At 31.7% G+C, this 19624-nt stretch overlaps 1 protein-coding gene across 1 annotated transcript in view; it reads right to left on the bottom strand.

Annotated features, from left to right (window-relative positions):
- The window catches only part of LOC129223089 (protein turtle-like), a 64801-nt gene that overhangs the window by 9265 nt on the left and 35912 nt on the right, over positions 1-19624 (bottom strand). The window contains exons 8-13 of the mRNA XM_054857655.1: positions 13486-13639; positions 10246-10357; positions 9220-9398; positions 8035-8124; positions 3262-3462; positions 2622-2723 (exon numbers count right to left, since the gene is read on the bottom strand). Coding sequence (XP_054713630.1) covers positions 2622-2723; positions 3262-3462; positions 8035-8124; positions 9220-9398; positions 10246-10357; positions 13486-13639 — 838 coding nt within the window. The remainder of the gene's footprint in view (positions 1-2621; positions 2724-3261; positions 3463-8034; positions 8125-9219; positions 9399-10245; positions 10358-13485; positions 13640-19624) is intronic.

The following is a 19624-nucleotide window of genomic DNA, read 5'->3' as shown; positions in this document are numbered from 1 at the left end:
TGTTGGTTGTTAACATTAGGAAACAAAACATTTATTTTCAATAGTAAATTGCAGAACAACTATTAAATATCATCATACGTATTATTTCTCAAAGGTGTTTTTTTTTTTTGGGGGGGGGGGGGGGGGGGGTCATATCACTTTCTTAACACTTAATCCAATTTATAAGTTCATCATTTTGAATATTTTTTCACCACTATTGGCAAAAAATAAAGTCAATTCACATTTTGACTGTTTTATCCAAAAAGGAGGCCCTTTAGTTCGGTTGGTTAAAGCGATGTGCTGTTAACAAGAAGGTTGTGGGTTAAAATCCTCAAGGACCAAAAACATGATATTTATGACTAATTTTTTTAAACAGAGTTCTGATTCAAATTTCCATGAGTATACTATCTAAACTCATAGCAAGAATCTGATCCCCGTTTCATTGTTACTAAAATCAACGAAGAAAACGTTTTTTTTTTACATTGGTAAATCACAATAGAACTAATACTATATATATATATATGTATATATATATATATATATATATATACTAGCCGCCTGCGGCGACCAGTTGGTCCGCCTTTTTACGCCAAGGTTGCCGCCTTCGGCGGCTGCTTAAATAAATTTCGTTGCGGTACCAATCAATCTATATCTATACTATTATTAATTTGAATAGAATAATTTCTAGACCTTACCGTTTTCCCAGTAAGCGCGCCACACACACACAAACATCTTATTTCATCATAGCCGCCTGCGGCGACCAGCTGGTTCGCCTTCTTACGCCATTCGCCATTCTATGCAGGCAGCCCCCTATGGCGGCTGTTTGGCTAACTTGTCATTTACCTTTTTACTTCAAGTTTGCCGCCTTCGGCGGCTGTTTAAATAAATTTGAGAGCAGTATTAACCAATCCATCTCTATCTTTTTTTTGTGCCATTCACATTTTTAAGCCAAGATTGCTGCCTTCGGCGGCTATCTACCCTTACAATTTATCTCTTAATTTTCTTATCCATCTCTATTTATTTTAACATCCCCACCCATTTCCTAATAAAAACAAAGATCCCTCAAAAAAATCGCTTTTTTTTATTCAAGTAGAGCAAAAAAAAAAGTTATCCCCAAAATTCCCCGTTGTGTGCAAAAAGTAGCGTTTGACAAAGAAAAAAAAATCTCGCTGTTTTTATTGAAATAAATGCGCACAACTATGAAATGTAGCTAATATAGATACAGCAAAACGTCCAGTTTGGGCAAGGGGGGGGGGGAATGGAAGAAGAAATAAATGCAATCCCTAAATAAAAAAAAAGGAAAGAAAAAAAGCAAGCACTGCCGGAAAAACACGGGTCATCACTTCATAAAATGTAGAAGTAAACTATTGTATAGGTAAAAAAAAAAGATTAACATTTGTTTTGCGATTAAGATTCCATCCTAAATATCGAATCGAAATCCAAATAGTGACGTCAGAGACATAAAAGATTGAAGAACGCTTTTTTTCGACTGATGCGTGGAAAGACGTGATGTGTTCAGTATTAAAAAAATTGTAAAAAAAAAAACCTATTGCGTATTTTTAAGAATTTTTTTCTTCTGAAGAGGGCGAAATGTTTTTATTATTACCAACTTAAATTTTAGAAATGAGGCTTTGATACTTCTCGCAGGATGATATTAGAAAAAAATAAAACCCAGGAAAGAATGCAAATTAAAGGTTTTTTCAAAAATTCATAAAAAATACGAAAAACTGCTCCATCTTCAAAATTTTTTCCTTCATCATATTTGAAATTAAATTTCCAATTAATACTAATTAAGTTTTCCTGGAAAGCCCGCCACACACACACACACACAAACATCTTATTTTATTATATGTATAGATATATATATATATATATATTCACAAAATAGAGGCATTCATTTCAATTTATTTTGTTGTTTTATTATGCCTTGCATTAATGCGTAGCATTTCAAGCTAGAGAGTCATTAGCTGGCTTGGTTAGAGCCTCCTACTAACAATACAAATTTTGTGGATTTAATCTCCCATGTGCCAAAAAATGCTGTAGTTCGTTTTTTCCCCCTCTTGTGAGTATGGTATAAATTTCTCAATAATTCATCAAATTTCATAAACAAAGCATCATTTTAAAGATTTTTTTCACCACTATTAGCAAAATAAAAACAAACAATTCCCATTTTATTTCTTTTTCCGAAAAATTACGCTTAAAAAATTTGGATTTTTGAATTCTCACTGTGAACCACAAATGCTTCGCAGGGGTCAGCTAGTAGTTCCTTAAATAGATAATTGTCAAAAACTCATCATTCTGAAACTGATTTTTTTTAAAAAGTTTGAACATTCTACTATTTTTATAGTTTAACATTTTATAAGAGTCAGAAAACATCAGTGATGTTTACAGGAATGCAGCACAGAAACAGTGTTATATATTACCTTGCCACATTGTTTTTTTTTTTTTTTTTTTGGGGGGGCTTGAAAAATGAAGAGTATTAAATCTATATCTTTATTTTCAACAAAATTTACCATTGTATAGGTTTAACCTATTGTATTCAAATAATGTAAATAACATTAGTCATGAGAATGAATAATGTTTGAATTATTTGAAAAACATATTTACTGATTACATTATTACAATAGAATATAACAAATTACCATGTATTTCAAGGTTCACTTCTTGGCTAGGCGTAGATGGAACATTTGCAGTTGAATATGCTATAATTCTAAATTTATATTTTCCACCTTGTTGAAGCTTAGCTGAAATTAAAAAAACAAACAATATTTTTAATGCAAAAAGGTATATAAAAAGCATTATAATGCATTGATCAAAATGCATTTTAATATCAAAAACATTTTTGTCTCTCGTAGGAAAGATATTTATGGTTCATGATACGCGTTACATGCTACACAGGAATGGCTCTTAAAAAAAAAAGAACTAACAATTGAATCATGGCCAACATCATTTTATCAAAACTTAATGCTTCTTGCTGTTTTCAAGTTGCTTCAGTTGCATTGTAGATGTTAGATGTAGTGTATTTGCTAGTGTCAAAGTTAACTGGTTAATTTTCCCAACAAGACTGAAGATTTTGACAGAATTTTAACACAAAAATCAAGGTTATGTCATTATTTTTGTATTAGATACTCAAAAAAATAGAAAGGGTCATAAGACTTTTCAAACAATCCCAAAGTGGATGAAAACATCAAAAGAAATAGAGACATTGGCTTTTGTTAGAGGGAGATCAATATACAGTCTTGTTAATTGCTTAAAAATGAGGAACAAATAACTGAATCATACCTTCATAATTTGTTGCATCTTTAATAGGGCCCCAATGTTGCCACTGTACATCATTTTTATAATCAATGATATAATGTGATATAGGTATAGAATCAGCAGGAGGATTCCATGTGATTCGAACACCTAGAGTAGTTTTAATAACTGTTACATTTCTTACTGGACCAGGAGTAGGGCCTGCTGGAGTAGGAGGCTCAGTAGGAACTACAAAATAAATTAAAATATTTATTATTTGTAAATGGTAGCATTAATAAATGTACAAAAAAGTAACATTAAATGACTTGAAAGAAAAAGATGATGTCCTATGAGACAGCAAAATTTTGCATGAAGCACAGCTGTTTGCTGGTTTTTTAACCTTTTTTCATTCTCAATTTGTACTTTATATACATTGTCATATTTTATTCACTTTGCAGTACAAAGTTTTCGATTACTTTTTATGTAATCACAGTAGCAGCTTTTAAATATTTTCCATTTTACAAGGAACTTGTAAAATCAAAATTATGTTATTTCCTGATAGGATACGTGATTTTTAGTCCATAAAACTGTCCTAAAGTTTGTTCAATTGCCAAAAACAAAAATTAAAAAATACTGCAAATGCAAATTCATTGCAAAAACAGTTGGTAACTTTGCTACAGAATGGCTTTTGACAGTTTTAGTCTACAACTTTGTCAAAAGAGTATTTTTGATACAACAGTTAAAACTATTTTTAAAACTGGGGAAAACCATCAACTATTTTGCCAGCTCAAATTTAAATGGGTGGAAAAGGGAGAAAATGACACAAAAGATGTAATATGAAGTTATAGGATGAATGGAATAATGTAATTAAAAAAATCAATGAAAAAAAGTAAAATATAGTATACTCTTGCTTTATGCCGGATTACCGCATAGATCTTTAAAACAAATAGATAGGCCTTTCTCCTACAGCACAGTGTATTTTGCCCGGAGAAAGTAGGGTCATCATGATTCTTCCGAGAATCACGTGATCAAGGGACATTGTATCTCCCTCTTCTCGGGCAGCAACGACATAACAATGCCAAGCATAGTTAAAAGTCTAGGATTGTCTGAAGATTTTCAATATACTAATGTGAGAAATCTCTATCTCTGTGAATCTGAGATTTTCTAGCGAACGAAGGTTTGATGAAAGCGATGCTAGTGCCAATCATATTCAAAAATTTAAAGACTTTCTGACTAACAGAAATCTTTCTGCTAAAGGCAATTAAATTCCCTCCCAGAGTCGAAATTTTGAATATTTTAAACAATATACTTTACATGCGGAACATTATATTAAGTTACTGAAAACGAGAGATGGAAAATTAATTATAGGATGTCTGCGAAAAACTAGATTTTTAGGTTTCATAATTTCTATGAAAACTGTGCTGGGAATATATAAAAAGTATGTAAGTGCCCGAATCCCATTTCTAAACTACATAATGACTTATAAGCTTAATCAGGATCACCTTGAAACGTTTTTCAGTGCGATCAGGTTGCGACGGAGATTCAAAAATAATCTTCGGACAGTTTCGAAGTGCCAAAAAAAAAAAAAGATTAATTAATACTGAAATTGAAGAGTTCAGTTTTTCGAATTGAGCTGATTTTGACAACCTTCAAATTTAAAACGCAACAAAAATGCTTTGGAAGAATGCAACTTTTCTTCTGCAACTTGCGCTCTGTTGTGAACTGCAACGACTAAAGCAGCCTTAATTACAACAAACCAAAAAACAGGATTAATAAAATTTAAGAGTTTTGGGACACATTCAAGTATAATAGCTTATTGCAACTATCAAAAGATGTATATTTGTGCAGAACAACTGAGTGTGTTAGCCAAGAATGAAAAAGTTTTAGGAACAAAAAATTCAAAAATATAATGGTACTCATGACCACAAAAGTGATTGAAAAAATTTCGAATTATGCTTTTCTAAATTTAAATGAGCATATGTTGGAAACAGAAGCAACTGATAATCATGTTAACAAGTTTATAAAATTAATCAGTTTTAAATATTTAAGCATTAGAATGTATAACGCAGTTAATTCATACAATGAAATTAATTCACAAAGACCAATACGTGGAAGACTAATTAAATTAATACTGTTTAAAGGACAATAATCACTAGTTTTCTTCATCTTCAATTTTAAATTGTCAGAACTATCATTTTGTGGAGCAAAAAAAAAAAAAAAAAGGAAAAGAATTGGAGAAAGGTGGAGGGAGGGGGGGGGGGGAGTCAAACGACCATTCTCATGTAGTTTATAATTAGGCTGAAAAGTAACAAATGAATTTATTTTCTGAGCACTTAAAAAAAAACTGAAGTTGACTAAAAATCACGAACAAACCAATGTTAGTGTTTGATTGATATATTACTGGGGGTGTAACGCATGCAAATACTGTTTGATTAAATTAACTGATATTCGATTCTATTTACATTTGTATTTCTAATTGATTTAGGGTTTTATATATGAGGTAGTGAGAAGCAAAGGGATGCAAGTGGCCTATTTTAAGTTTCGAGTAAAACACGTTTAAAGATCAGATCCTAGGTAGGCTTTCATTGAACCTTTTTCTAAATCATGCAGTACAGCAGCATCTACCAGGGCTACTAGTACAATCTCTTGCCCCAAGACAGAGGAGAGGTTCACCTACCATTTGTACTGGTCATCTCCAAATTTTCAATTTTGCCACTTGCATTCCTTTGCTTCTCACTACCTCATATGGCTTTATGAAAAATTGTTACAATGGCTTCAAAAATTGTGGAAAAAGTACGCGTTGAACCAATTTATCTGCATTTGAAAAATTTGATTTAAATAAAATAAAATTTAGAAGGTTAATTTTTGTTGAAGATTTTTTTCTTTTATATTTAACACTGAAGACGTCAATTTATATTTAGTATTTAAGGCACTTGAAAGAAAAGTTTAAATAGCTTATGCATCTGCACAAAAGTTATTATGAGAAAATATTTAATAGACCCTTCCATGAAAAAGCTGCCATTTTTTTCTGCATTTCATTAAAAAGTGATAACTTAAAAAGGCAATGAACAAAATTTTTTGCTTAAGTACGTGCATACATTTGTGATTTCTTAAGCAAAAAATTTTTGTTCATTCCACCTTTGAATTATTACATTTAATGAAACAAATATATGAGCTGTCACATGCAGACAAAGTGTCCACTTTTTCTGGAATTGCGCTTTTATTTCCCTTAACTGTGCAAATGATTGCGGCAAAAAGCGATTTTCTTCGATAAGGGAAAGAGTTTCTTGTGAGGGGTGTCCCATGATCACGTGATGTCCAACGGGGGATGTTGACGTGCACTCTGAGGAAAAAAGCGGGGAGAAGTCAAACCTACTCTATTTTAAGATCTATGGGTTACCATTAATGGAAATGCTGCATACATGAAAATCACATAAAATAAGACTTAATAGAAGTGTTAAAATTGGGGTTAAGTTTCATAGATGAAAAAAAAATGCTTCATTCAAGTGACAAATCAATAGATATAATAAGTTTAATAGGCACTTATTTCTATACATATGCACAAGGTGCGTAAAAGAAACATGAATTAACTTTAGTGTTTATAAAAATGATTTGGTTATGATGGTCTTTTGACATTCATTATTTATCACTGAAGTTCTTTGTAGGGCATTAATGCAGCTATGATCACTTACATCACTTTCATGAAGGGATCATCCTTCAGTAACAAATTAAAAAGATTATTTGCTATTGTCAAGGAATAGCTCAAAGTTTTTAATGTGAAAGTTTTTGATTGTGTGTCATCAGTATTGGTTTTGTCCTTCTTTGTCACTTCTAAAAGCTCTTCTCCCACTGAGCTCTGAATTGTGATTTTAATAACTTTACATTTAAAAAAACCCTTTAACCAATCGCAAAAAATATTTCCAGTGGTTCAAGCTTGCTTATTAGCATGCCAAAATGCAGTTCATTTCAAGTTATTTGCAATCTCAAAAGTTCGAATTTTAAAGGGGAGTGGGGATTTTATCTTTTTGAAACGCTGCATCGTAAAATGAGGGTCTACTATGATGTATTATGAGTAAAATGCAAAACACTCATTAAGTGTTGCACACATCTCCTTCAAAACGATTCGGAAAATTTTCTTCAACAAGAAGGTAACTGAAGCAGAGGTTTAGTAATGAATACAATAAATTTTATCTTCTTAATCATGATTGGCTTCAAACATTAACAGTGAAGACAAGCAGTCTTAACATTTGTTTGCAATAGTTATCTGCCAACCAGTACTTAATTGATAATGTAATTGTTACTGATATTAAATTATACTACGATTTAAGTAGAGTATCCTGCTACATTGTAAAATCTATAAACTTACATTATGTATGGTAATGAATTATCCACTAGTGTACTTATTCGTAGCCAGTTGGTTACAACTGAACAAAAAAGTCGTAAAACATGGTGTCTACTACAAATATTTTCAATAACAACTTTTTGTCATGTAACTTCAGATTTAAATACTCGCTTAAGAAAAAAAGGAGTTTCATCAAAAATTAAAGATTATTAATGATGAGCTTGTTATAAATGCAATTGTGTTTTTAAATATTTCTATTTAATGATTTTATTTTTGTTTAAACAGAAATGTATTCAAGTTTTCTACACAATTGTTTGCCATTGCTAAATTTGTATGTTTTGAAGATTATAAATTAATATTATTGCACAGTTTCTCTATTAAATTAGAGTGGAAAATTTTATAAGAAAGTTTAAGGTTAGTAAATTTTAGAAATCAAAGCCAGATAAAAGGAGAAAAATGAAATAGTTAAAGAAAGTTACCAGAACCAGAGCCATTAGAAGGTTCAGGAGTTGCAGTGATCGTAATAACATCAGATGGTTCAGCAGGAGGAAGAGGAACATTATCATTCGCTGTAAGTTTTTAAAGAATACATATCAGGTAGGAGAAAGACAGCAATGGTAGGAAGTAATTAAATACAAAGAGGCAAAAAAGCATGAAAAGATTGAAAAAAAAATGTTTATTATTAGGTTTTATTTTAAATTTTAGGTTTTAATTGCAAAAACACACCTAAGAAACCTAACAAAAAACAAAACACACACAAGAAAAAAAAAGGCTTAACAAATGATGTATAATAAAAGCAATGAAGTTTTAAAAATGGTTGAATACTCTCCTTCTCCCCAAGAAAACAGTTTAAAATAAAGTAAAAAAAAAAAAAACCTCAAACTAAAGCATGAATTAATAAAAGCTATTTCAATGTTTGTACAATTGTTTTAGTCTTAAAATTATGTATGAATAACAAATCATATAAGCTAGATACACCTAAAAATATCACATTAACTATTAGCTATGTTTTAGATGTTTTTATAAGATGCTTTAAAAAGATAGTTGAACAATTCAAAAAAAAAAAAAAAAAAAAAAAGGAAAACTAAGATGTTTTTACGAGCAATTAAAATTAAACTTAAGTATATTTTGAACATTTTTTAAGGAAGATACAGTCTACATGCATTATTTTAGTTTTGTTTACGACTAGCTAACAAAAGGAGAACAGTACTTAGAATATATTTTTGACATCATGAACACACTTAACAGTGACAAATAATTCACTTGCATGGGGGGGGGGGGAAACAGACTCAAAAGTTTAACAACCCAATTCTTTATTTTATAAAAATTTTTTGGGGGAAAAGGGGGGGGGGGGGTAAATTTTGCATATTAACTTTTGAATGAAGCTTGAATTCACATAGCGTATTTTTATGCCTGTTTGATAAAACATTCAAAAGACTTTACAAATGTTTACAGCATCACAATAAAATTTTACAACCAATCTTTTTTGACGTTAAATAATAACAGATACTTATGGTCAGCTTAATGATAGCACAAGGATATAAAGAATGGAAAGATAAATTCAGCAGTCAAAACATGAGATTTTACTATTCTCTTCTATCTCAAGGAGTTACAAGTCATAAAATTTACAAAGATAAAATTATTTTCTGTAGCACTTTACTTACATTTTGTTTTTGCCCTAATAATAGGACTGAACATTCCATCACCTAACTTATTCCTTGAAAGCACTTGGAAGTCATATTCAGTATCTGCTTGCAAATTATATACAGTAAAAGTTGTTGCACCATCAGGATAGACTCTAATAGTTCTCCAGTCACTATCCCCTTGGTCAGCAAGCCTGTACCTAATAAGAGAAGACAAATCCACTCTATTTAGTTTCATTGTAACATATTCCTGGCAGCTTTAAATTTATAATTTTTAAAATAAATTCAATATTAAAATTTTAAAGTTTTATTTTAAAGTTTTAGTTGATACATTAAAAGCATTATGAAATAAATAAATTAAAAAAGGTACACCATAATAATTTTTTATTTCAGAATAATTTCAAACCAAGTTCATGTGTGTTTTAATATATGTAGGTGATCAAAAGAAAAAAAAAAGTCAGCTATTAAGAACAGTAGTCAGGATTTGATACTTATTCATTTATTTTTTCAAGTTTCCTTTTCTGTTTTGAAATTTCTAGGTTCCATAGTTGATTAGTTTCTGTTTCTAAGTTATAGTTTTGAATATAAATTTCACTCTTGTTCAAGGACGCCCATATAGGGGGCAAGGGGGGGGGCTGGAGCCCCCCTTTAGAAATTAGAACTTCCTTGCTTTTAGTACATTTTCTTTGCAAAAATGTAAAAACATTTCTTCTACAGCCATTAATGAATAAGTTATTAAAAAGGTCAAATTTTAATGACTCTAATCTGTCCTGAAACAGGTTTCCATGGAGAAATATCCTGTTAAACCATGGGGAAAATATCTGAGTCCCCCTTACAATTTTGCGTGTGGGCATCCGTGCTCTTGTCATATTTTTTACTCACATGAAATATCATACAAAAAAAACACTAAACCAGAACACTATAATACATAAAGAATTAAAAAAAAAAACCTATGTAGTAAGAATTGTGCCACACATACAAGATTATAAAACATACTGTTTAAAAATTTGCAATGACAATAATTTAATAATGACAACAATACAGTACCAAATAACATAAGTTTGCTCATGTCCACCATCATATGCAGGCAACCATGTCAAAGTAGCTGCTACAGTGCTAGTATTTACAGTAACATTGGTAGGAGCATGAGGTGTTGTCCCTGTAATATCAGAAAACAATTTTATTTTGAAAACTACGTTACGTTTTTTTTCATATTGTTTCAGATTAGGTACTAAAAAACATTATATATCAGCAGATGAAATACCCAATATCGCAGAAACAAAAAATATATATACAAATACAAATGTGACAACCAGCAACAGGCTCTGGGATCAGCTAGGCTGGTCCTAGTCAATTTATTAGTTCCCAATGAAGATCAATGGCCCTCTTAAAGCTATCCACCCCCTTGCTCATTACCACCTATTCCGATAAGCTGTTCCAAGTGTCCACAACCCTACTAAAGTAGTAGTTTTTCCTAATTTCCAAGTTAGCCTGAGATTTGAATAGCTTAAAACAATGACCTCTCCTCCTGCTTTCAGTGCAAAAATTCAATCCATTAACATCTTTCATTATGATAAATTTAAACAACTGAATCACGTCCCTTCTGACTCTTCTTTGCTCCAGGCTATACATATTAAGCCTATTAAGTGTGGTATCATAATCTAAATATGAAAGTCTCCTTACTAGTCTAGTTACCCTTCTTTGAACAATTTCCAATACAGAAATATCTTTTTTCAGATAAGCGACCAAAACTGAACAGCATACTCCAAAAATGAGGTCTTACTAAACTCCTATATAAAAGCAGAAGAACCTTCTTAGATTTGTTTGAAATAGATCTATTGATAAAACCAAGCATTCAATTGGCTTTCTTACTTGCAATGCTGCACTGTTGACTAAACTTGAAGACCTGATTTATTAAGATAACCAGATCAATAACATTTTCTGCCTGACAAATGACTGAACCTTGTAAACGATAACCCGTACATTTATTTCCATGACCTTAGTGTAGTACTTGACATTTCTCTACATTAACTGCCATACCCCACTTAGTAATATGAACTGAACCCTCTTGAAGCTGTTTTACTTGTTCTTCATTTTCTACAATCCCCATAACTTTTGCATCGACAGCAAAACAATTTGTGCTTCCAGCAATATTTTCATTAATGTCATTCATAAAAATAATAAACAAGACAGGCCCTAAAACTGAACCCTGAGGAACCCTGCTTAAAACATCACTCCACTTAGAATGATTAGATGATTTGATTTAGAATGGTTTCCTTCCAGTCAACCAATTTCTAATCCAAATTAAAGTTTTCCCTTTTATTCCTATATCAGCTAGTTTGTTGAGAAGAGCAACATGCGGTACCTTATCAAAAGCTTTTTGAAAATCGACGTAAACAACGTCTAAACATTTTATCTAAAGCCAAGTTACCCTTGTTGTAAAAATGTAATAAATTAGTAACACACGATTTACCTTTCCTGAACCGATACTTCAAACTAGTCAACAGACTATTAGTCTCTAAGAAATTCACAATCTCAATTTTGATCAAAGTTTTGAAAATCTTACAAACCACTGAAGTCAAACTTACAGGTCTTTAATTCCCAGCATTACCTTTAGACCCTTTCTTGAAGAGCGGCGTTATGTTAGCCAGCTTCCAGTCCTCTGGCACTGTCCCTGAGTTATGAGAAGCATTGAAAATATTTGAAATAACATTCACTAATTCCTCAGCACATTCAACTAAAATTTTATGATAAATATTATCTGGTCCCGGAGCTTTAGTTGCTTTATTTTTTTTTTTAAAATGAAATAGAACCTCCTCACAGAAAAACGCAATATCCTCAAGCTGCATAATAGCTTGTGTCTTGCTAGTGTCAACTTTTGAGATACAGTTATCGTTAAACACACTGGAAAGAAAAAGTTATTAAGAACATTTGCAATATCCCTATCGTTTAAGATTAAATTTCCATGCTCATCAACCAATGGCACTATTTGACTATTTCAAGTTTTTTCAGAATTAGTGTAAGCAAAAAACCTTTTAAGATTCCATCAATGTTATCTGCTAGCCTTTGCACCAATTTCCTTTTCTAAAATCCGTACCAAATACTTAAAAATTTTGCCTTGCCTTACAATACTGGAGCCTATTGGAACTCTAATCAGTTTCCTTAAATTGATGAAGTCAGTTTTTGTCTGTTGATTTTTGTTCTGACTGTTAATACATTGACTGTCTGTTTTCTGTCTCCTATGTTAAATGGCTGTAGGTATGTAATTGTTTTTTCTTTTGTGCACTAGGACTTTTGGATTCTGATACTTATTCTGTCAGATGTAGCCATTTTGAAGTTCATGAAAAATAGTTCTTAACTGGATTCGGAACATTATCCAAACCCTTAAAAAAGTGTACAATTTTGAGAAAAGAAAGGTAATTTTACTTTAAATATTTGTATTTAAATTTCGGCATAAACAAAACAAAAAGAAACGTCCCAAATAACATCAAACAATTTTTAGTTTCATCCATGATGTAGCCATTCTGAAACCTATACCAACTTTGAAAGTACCCACTTCGGAAGTCCTATAAGGGTAATTTTTAATGCATTTTTTTTTATAGCTACATGATTTGTTAACACCAATGGGGGAATTCAATTGCACAGTAAATGAAATGAGGGGTAAACAATAAGTATAAGACACTCTTTAACTATGTAGGTGCAGTAGGAGTACAAGATATAGCAGAAATCAAAGTAAATAGTGCTGTGATGAAACCAATGCATAGTTTGAATAACAACATACATACAACAGAACCTCATTAATTTGAACAAATAGAGGATACATATCTTCTGAGTTTATGTAAATGAGGATTAAACATAATAATCTATTAATTGAGCCAAGATACACCAATTACTTCACACAGTAAAAATTGTATTTTGAACTCAAGAGAATGAAATATTAAAAAGGTTAAGAGAAAACTACAAAATTACATTACAAAAATACAGTATTGCTCTAACTCGCATTAAATTTGTCCAGATTAAGCGATGTCCAGTTTAATAAAGTCTGGATCAATGAAGTTATATTTTTGAAGTTTTTTGCATTATTCTTGAAATTATTTCCATATAGCATCTACCATTCAATTTTTCATAAAAGTTCAGTATAATTATTACATTTTTCACAAAACTGAACAAATTCAACTCAGTTTTGATGCCCTTTTAAGAACAAGGAATTATTATGTCGGGTTAGTCATTCCATATTCTGTGTTATAAAAATTAAAAATGAGAAATTTCTTTTTTAAATTGACTTACTTTCTACAAGTAGAAGTGTACTTGTAACTAGAGTAGCAATTTCATTTTCCAGAACACATTCATAACGTCCATGGTCTTCTTTCTTGAGTCCCCTTATTGTTAAATTTCCACCTCTTATCAAAGCTCTCTCTCTGGGTAGCTTTGTTCCATCAGCCTAAAAAATATCAAAGAGTTTTTCATACCATTATGGAGAAAGATTCAACATTAATTAATTCTATTTGAGAATAATTCAAAAATCATAATGCAAACCAAAATTTAATAAAACATATGAGTAGGGGTTGCAATACCGGTATACTGAATACCGGTATTTCGAGCAATTTCGTAATGCCGGTATTTGCTGAGGAAAATACCGGTATTTTTGGTATTAGCTAAAAATAATGAATAGTTTCAAGAATTTTCTCTCAATTAAACTTATTAAATAGGGTCTGGTGGGGTAAAGTGGTCATAAAATCGTAGGTTTTCAACTTAGGTGGATAATAAATGCAACAAATTCTTTAAAAACTTCAACTTTTTTTGTTGTTATTTCACATTGCATTATTAAAGAACATGGTACATTAAATTTTGGAAGAAAAATATTGATTTAATTAGTTTTATAGAACTTTCTTTTCCCTATGTTTTTATGACCACTTTACCCCATGGGGTGGGGGAAAGTGGTCATAGCATGGGGTAAAGTGGTCATAGTTAAAAATAGATGCAAAACCATTATAAAGAACCCTAATACTTGTATATTTCAGTTGTTTTTATAGTTACAAGTATATTCACGAGTTCATGCGTGTATACACGAATATATACGTGTCGTGTTATACACGAGTAAACATGTTCCTATATGAGTAGATACACGTATAAATCAGATACATGCATGCACGTGCCTACTCAAGTATATACGTGTATATACGAGTATATAAGCATGTATACGTGTCTACATGAGTACTTAGGTGTCACAGGTACATACGGGCCACGTATATGTACGTGTCACGTGTATATACGAGTATATATGCGTATAAACAAACATCATATGCGCGTATGCACTTGTATCTCGAGAAAATACGTGCATACTTGAGTATATATGTGTATAGTAGACGTATATACGCAAATGTAAGTGTACATACATACATATACGGGTATACACGAGTTAATTGGTTGATACATCCAATGCATCTTTAGGTACGTGTCTACTCACGTATATATAATATGGAAGCACGAGTATATACGCATGTATACGTGTAAACATGATTATATAGCTGTATAGACGTATATTCGTACATTTACGTGTATACACCAGTTTATGTATGTATACACGAGAATATACGCTTATGTACATGTCGGCTTACAGAGTGAATCTAAGCTCTTGGACAAAAATCAAAGGAGTGTGAGAGGGGAAGATAAGAAGCAAAGAATCATAAGGAAGTTATAATCACTGACGTGCTACATGCACACAAAACCAGAAACTGATGGATGCAAAGCAGGGCACAAATTTGTTGCACAAAGGTGATTTTACCTAACATTTTAGTTTTTAAGAAATATTTAGAGCAGTTGTTGAAAGTTTCGGTCTGTAGTAGCTCTAATACACGCATCGCAACAAAGGCGCAGCGGCTGATGAAAGTTTTTCAAAAATCTCGTTATTGCAACAGAGAGGGATCTGTGAATGCGACGCATGTATTACAGCTGAAGGCCGCAAATTTCATCAATCGCTTTAAAACTTTCTTAAGTCCTAAAATGTTGTGTAAAATTGTATTTGTGTAACATATATATATATATATATATAAATTTTTGACTTCTTTTGCATCCATCAATTTCTCACTTTGCATGCATGCAGCGCGTCAGCATTGTGTTTGTGACCATATGTTACTTATTGATTCTTGCTTCTTATCCTCTCCTCCAACACCTTTTAATAATTTGCTCAAGAATGCAAACTCTGTATACTTTTATATCATATGCTTGTATGTAAGTGTCTACTCGAGAACGTACGCGTATAGACGTGTCTACCTGAGCATACAAGTGTTATTATGTATACGAGTTTACGAGTATAAGCGAGCATATACGTGTATAGTAGAATGTATGGCTGTATGGATAAAAAATACTTGATACAATATGAGTATCTTGTACAGATACTCATATACGTATTTATTGGCGCATTTATTTGAATACGTCTATCTACATGTCTACACGAGTATATATGCGTATATACACACATATACTCGTATATTTAACCCCGTTTACTGTAAAAACAATACATATTAAGTAAAATTAATATTTAATTTGTATCTGCCTTATATCTAAAGATTAAGTAACATTAGAAGAACAATATTCGTTAAGCCTAATATTATGACCACTTTACCCCATCTTACTTAAATTGTTCTAAAAAATTATCTAAAATAGATTCAGCTAACTGCTAATGAGTAAGAGTTCTTGAGACATGTAGGAAGCTTCCTGTACAGTCAATCTGTTCCTAATTCTAACAAACAAAATTACTCAAGGATGTTAAAATAGGTGTTTAGATTTTAAAATTTTTCATGTTCACACAAAATATTTTTTTTCACTGAATAAAATTTTGCCAGTTGTAAAATTTTGTATTCAAAATGTAGTTTCTAACTGCCTTACTCTAAAATAAAATTTTCACATTCATTCAAACATTTATTTCCAAACTATAGCCATTTATTTGACGTATGACCACTTTACCCCATTGACCACTTTCCCCCACCAGACCCTATATACTTATATTTTAAATGTACATTTATTTTCCCAAGATGCAGAACAAAAATCAATCTATTGATGTAAAAATTTAGCTTCAAAAGCATGAACTAACAGAATATCATTAAACAAAAGTATTTTGTGCACCATGTATTTATTTTTTCCATTTCCCTGATCGCTCCTTTTCCCTTGCAGGAAAGTAAGGGAACCCCCCCCCCCCCAACTAAATTCCTGTACTATCTCAAGTTCATGCCATGTACTAACAATGGCGGATTTAACCGATCATTTTGGGAGGGCCAATCCGAAATTTTTGAACTAACTCCACTGACGTTTTATAAAAATTAAGTTTTAAAAACTCAATTTTATGCTATCTTTAGTGACGTTTGGTCAGGGGGATGGGTTTAGGAATCTCCCTCAAAAATGTTTCAAAATTGAAATTTCCAAGTAATTTTTGAAAATGTCCTAAAAAGCATTTTAAGACTATTTTTGACAATGCAGCTAGGCTTCGACTGCTGACCCCAAACACTTTTTGAAAATGAAGCTAAGAAACTGAAATATTCTGCTGTAAAATGTTGAAAACTTAGGAGAGTGGGTGGGTGCTCTTGTAGCTCTTCTGCTGACAAACCTAAAAATGCACCTTTAGGCAATGTTTGTTTACATTAAAAAGGAGTGAGGGAGCTTGGAATCTCCCCTTTCTGCAAATATTTTGCAATTGAGGATGTAAAAATCCAACTATAAGCTATTTAAGCTGCTTTTAGGCAAGATAAGGGATAAAGGTTGAGTAAGTTAATCTCAGTTGAAAAATCTTCTAAATTAAAGTACAAAAATGCAATTTTGGTTACTTTCTTTTGCGTTTCTGGAGGAGCATGGGAAAAGGGGCTTCCACCCCAGAAAAAATTCGAAATTAAAGGCATAGAAAGGCAAATTTGGGCACTCTTTGGTCTTGTGTGTAATAGGTGTACTACACAGTATTAAGAGATCTCCCAAGTGTCTAAAGTTGAAATCATGAAAATATGTAAACGATGGAGCAAAATTATAGAAATAATAGCTCTTTTTCCAGGATATGGATATAATTTATCTCCCAATTAAGACCTAAACTTTTTGTAAAGTAAAACACATGTGTTAAATTTTGTTATCTTCTCAGAATATTTCCTTTCTTTTTGTTTCTTAAAAAAAAAAATCCTACATTCACAAGGTTTTGAGAAGGGGCATTGGTCCCCTTCTAGATCTGCCTCTGTGTACTAATCTATATAATGAAAAATGTGAGTTGATTAATACTGGAACTGCAGACAAGGTCAATTTGATCCAAAACAATGTTGAGTTTATCATCATACAAAAATTTATCAATTGAAGAATAAATCATGACTTTTAATAATTTAAGGATAACAACAATCTACTAGATTTAAAAATTTGTAATGTAAATAATTTTCTGATTTTTTGCCCTTACAACTAGAATGGCAGCGTCAGCCAAATTCCCAACAGTTTTTTTAATTAACTTTTTAAAATGTCCGATTTTTCAAACAAGGTGTGGTCTTTATGACGTCACAAATGATGCAATTTGGCGCATCTTTCTACTACGTTTCCACGTTATGACAATCAAGCAGCGAATCAAAATTGCGCTCTACGCTTGCGATCAACCATATTGTTGGCAATACACGTGAGTAAAGATGCGAATTAAATATTGTGTTCTGTGAATGGCAACATTGAATGGCATTTCATCATTTGTGATGTCACACGACAGAAGTGTAAACAATGAAAGCGCAACAATTTAAGTAATTTTTAAAAAATATTAAACAAAAATAAATTAGTTAAAAAATGGTCAGATCCTATGTTTTTAAGCATGCTCTTTCAGAAAAAAATACTTTTAAAATTTTGGAAACCACCCCATTAAACATAAAATTTTGCCAAACAAGCCTTCTCCATAGAAACAAAACATAAAACAAACAATTGATTGAAAGAAGAAAAAGGCAAGATTTTTCTTAAGATCTCTTTTTCTAAGATCTAATTTCATCTTTTTTATTTAATTTTAGAACACAAAGTTCAATACCAACTAGTTTTACTTGTTGACATATAAATAGGATGTCAATATTTTTGTACTTTTTCTTTGAAATATATGGCATTAGTGTGTCAGTTTTTTAGGTATCTAGTTTTTTCTTTTAAGTATTGTTTCATGGAACACACTGAAGAAAAAAAAATGTTTTTGAGCCCAAGTAATAGAAAAAAAAAAAAAAAAAAAACCACCAAGACTTATCAACATTGCAAATATACACTGCTGGCCTTTGGGGAGGGGTGCAACAGATTTTGTTGCTGAGGGGGGGGGAGCAAGTATAGATCCAGGCCTGCATCAATTGCTTGCAAAAGGAGAAAAAGTGCTTTTTTTAGGGATGCATCTGCACATTCAGGAATGCTCAGATAGCTGCATGCATTTTTTGAGTTGCATGTTAAGTATTGCTGATGTAAACTAAATAAAATACTAGATAGTAAGAAAAAGTTGTAAAGATATTGCAGATACAAAAGTGACAACTCACAGCAGGCTCTGGGGCCAGTTAATCAGGTGCTAGTCAATTTACCAGCACCCAGTAAAGATCAACAGCTTTATGCATTTGTTATTTGAAAGTTACATGAACAAACAATTATAAAAGATTCCAACATCTTGAAATATTGTAAATCAACAGAAAGAAAAATAAATAAATGCCTTAAGCAGTAATAGTAAATTCTGTACGAACATGGAGTTACATCTGAGTGATCTCATTCTACGCCAGATGTCACTCCAGATAGTTTTTTCCAAGTTACGTTTCCACTGAACTCATAAACCTTGTTAAAACAGAGCCAGCAATAACGATTTAATTTTTAAATTTACACTAGAATTCAAAATATTTTGAAAAATTTGATAGCGCAAAACAAATGAAAACATTCCCTACAAAATTTGTTTTGGTAAATTTTGGTACCCCCAAAGCTTTTGCTTCTTGGGCTTACACTTAAATCAGGCCCTGGCACCCGTGACCAAACTGACAAGAGGATCGCAGTGGCTGTTGGCGACCCTGAATAGAGTTTATACTTATTAGAAACAATATTGTTCTGAATGCATTATGAATTGTCAGGGAGGATAATTAAACGTTGGTCTTAATGGATGCATGAAATTATTTCTTTTTAAACAAGACTAAGTTTTGGTTATGCTCAAGCAGCAGAACACATTTGGTCAATCTAAACTGGAAAATATTTTGGCAGTGCATGTTTCCTTATGTTTTATTAAAATTGTTTAAAAAAAAGAAGATTGCATATCATAAAATGATTAACTCAAAGTTATTTTATTTAGGAATTTATTTCGAGTATGTATGCATATAATATAGTAGGGATGGAGGGATGGGACAAGGCTGTGTGGAAGAGCATGACTCACTTGCCACTGGCGAGTGTTTTTTCTAATGCAAAGAGAGCATTTTAGGTCAAT

Source organism: Uloborus diversus, chromosome 5 (genome assembly GCF_026930045.1).
Source record: "Uloborus diversus isolate 005 chromosome 5, Udiv.v.3.1, whole genome shotgun sequence".
Classification (NCBI taxonomy): domain Eukaryota; kingdom Metazoa; phylum Arthropoda; class Arachnida; order Araneae; family Uloboridae; genus Uloborus; species Uloborus diversus.
This window is presented reverse-complemented; position numbering and strand designations above follow the sequence as displayed.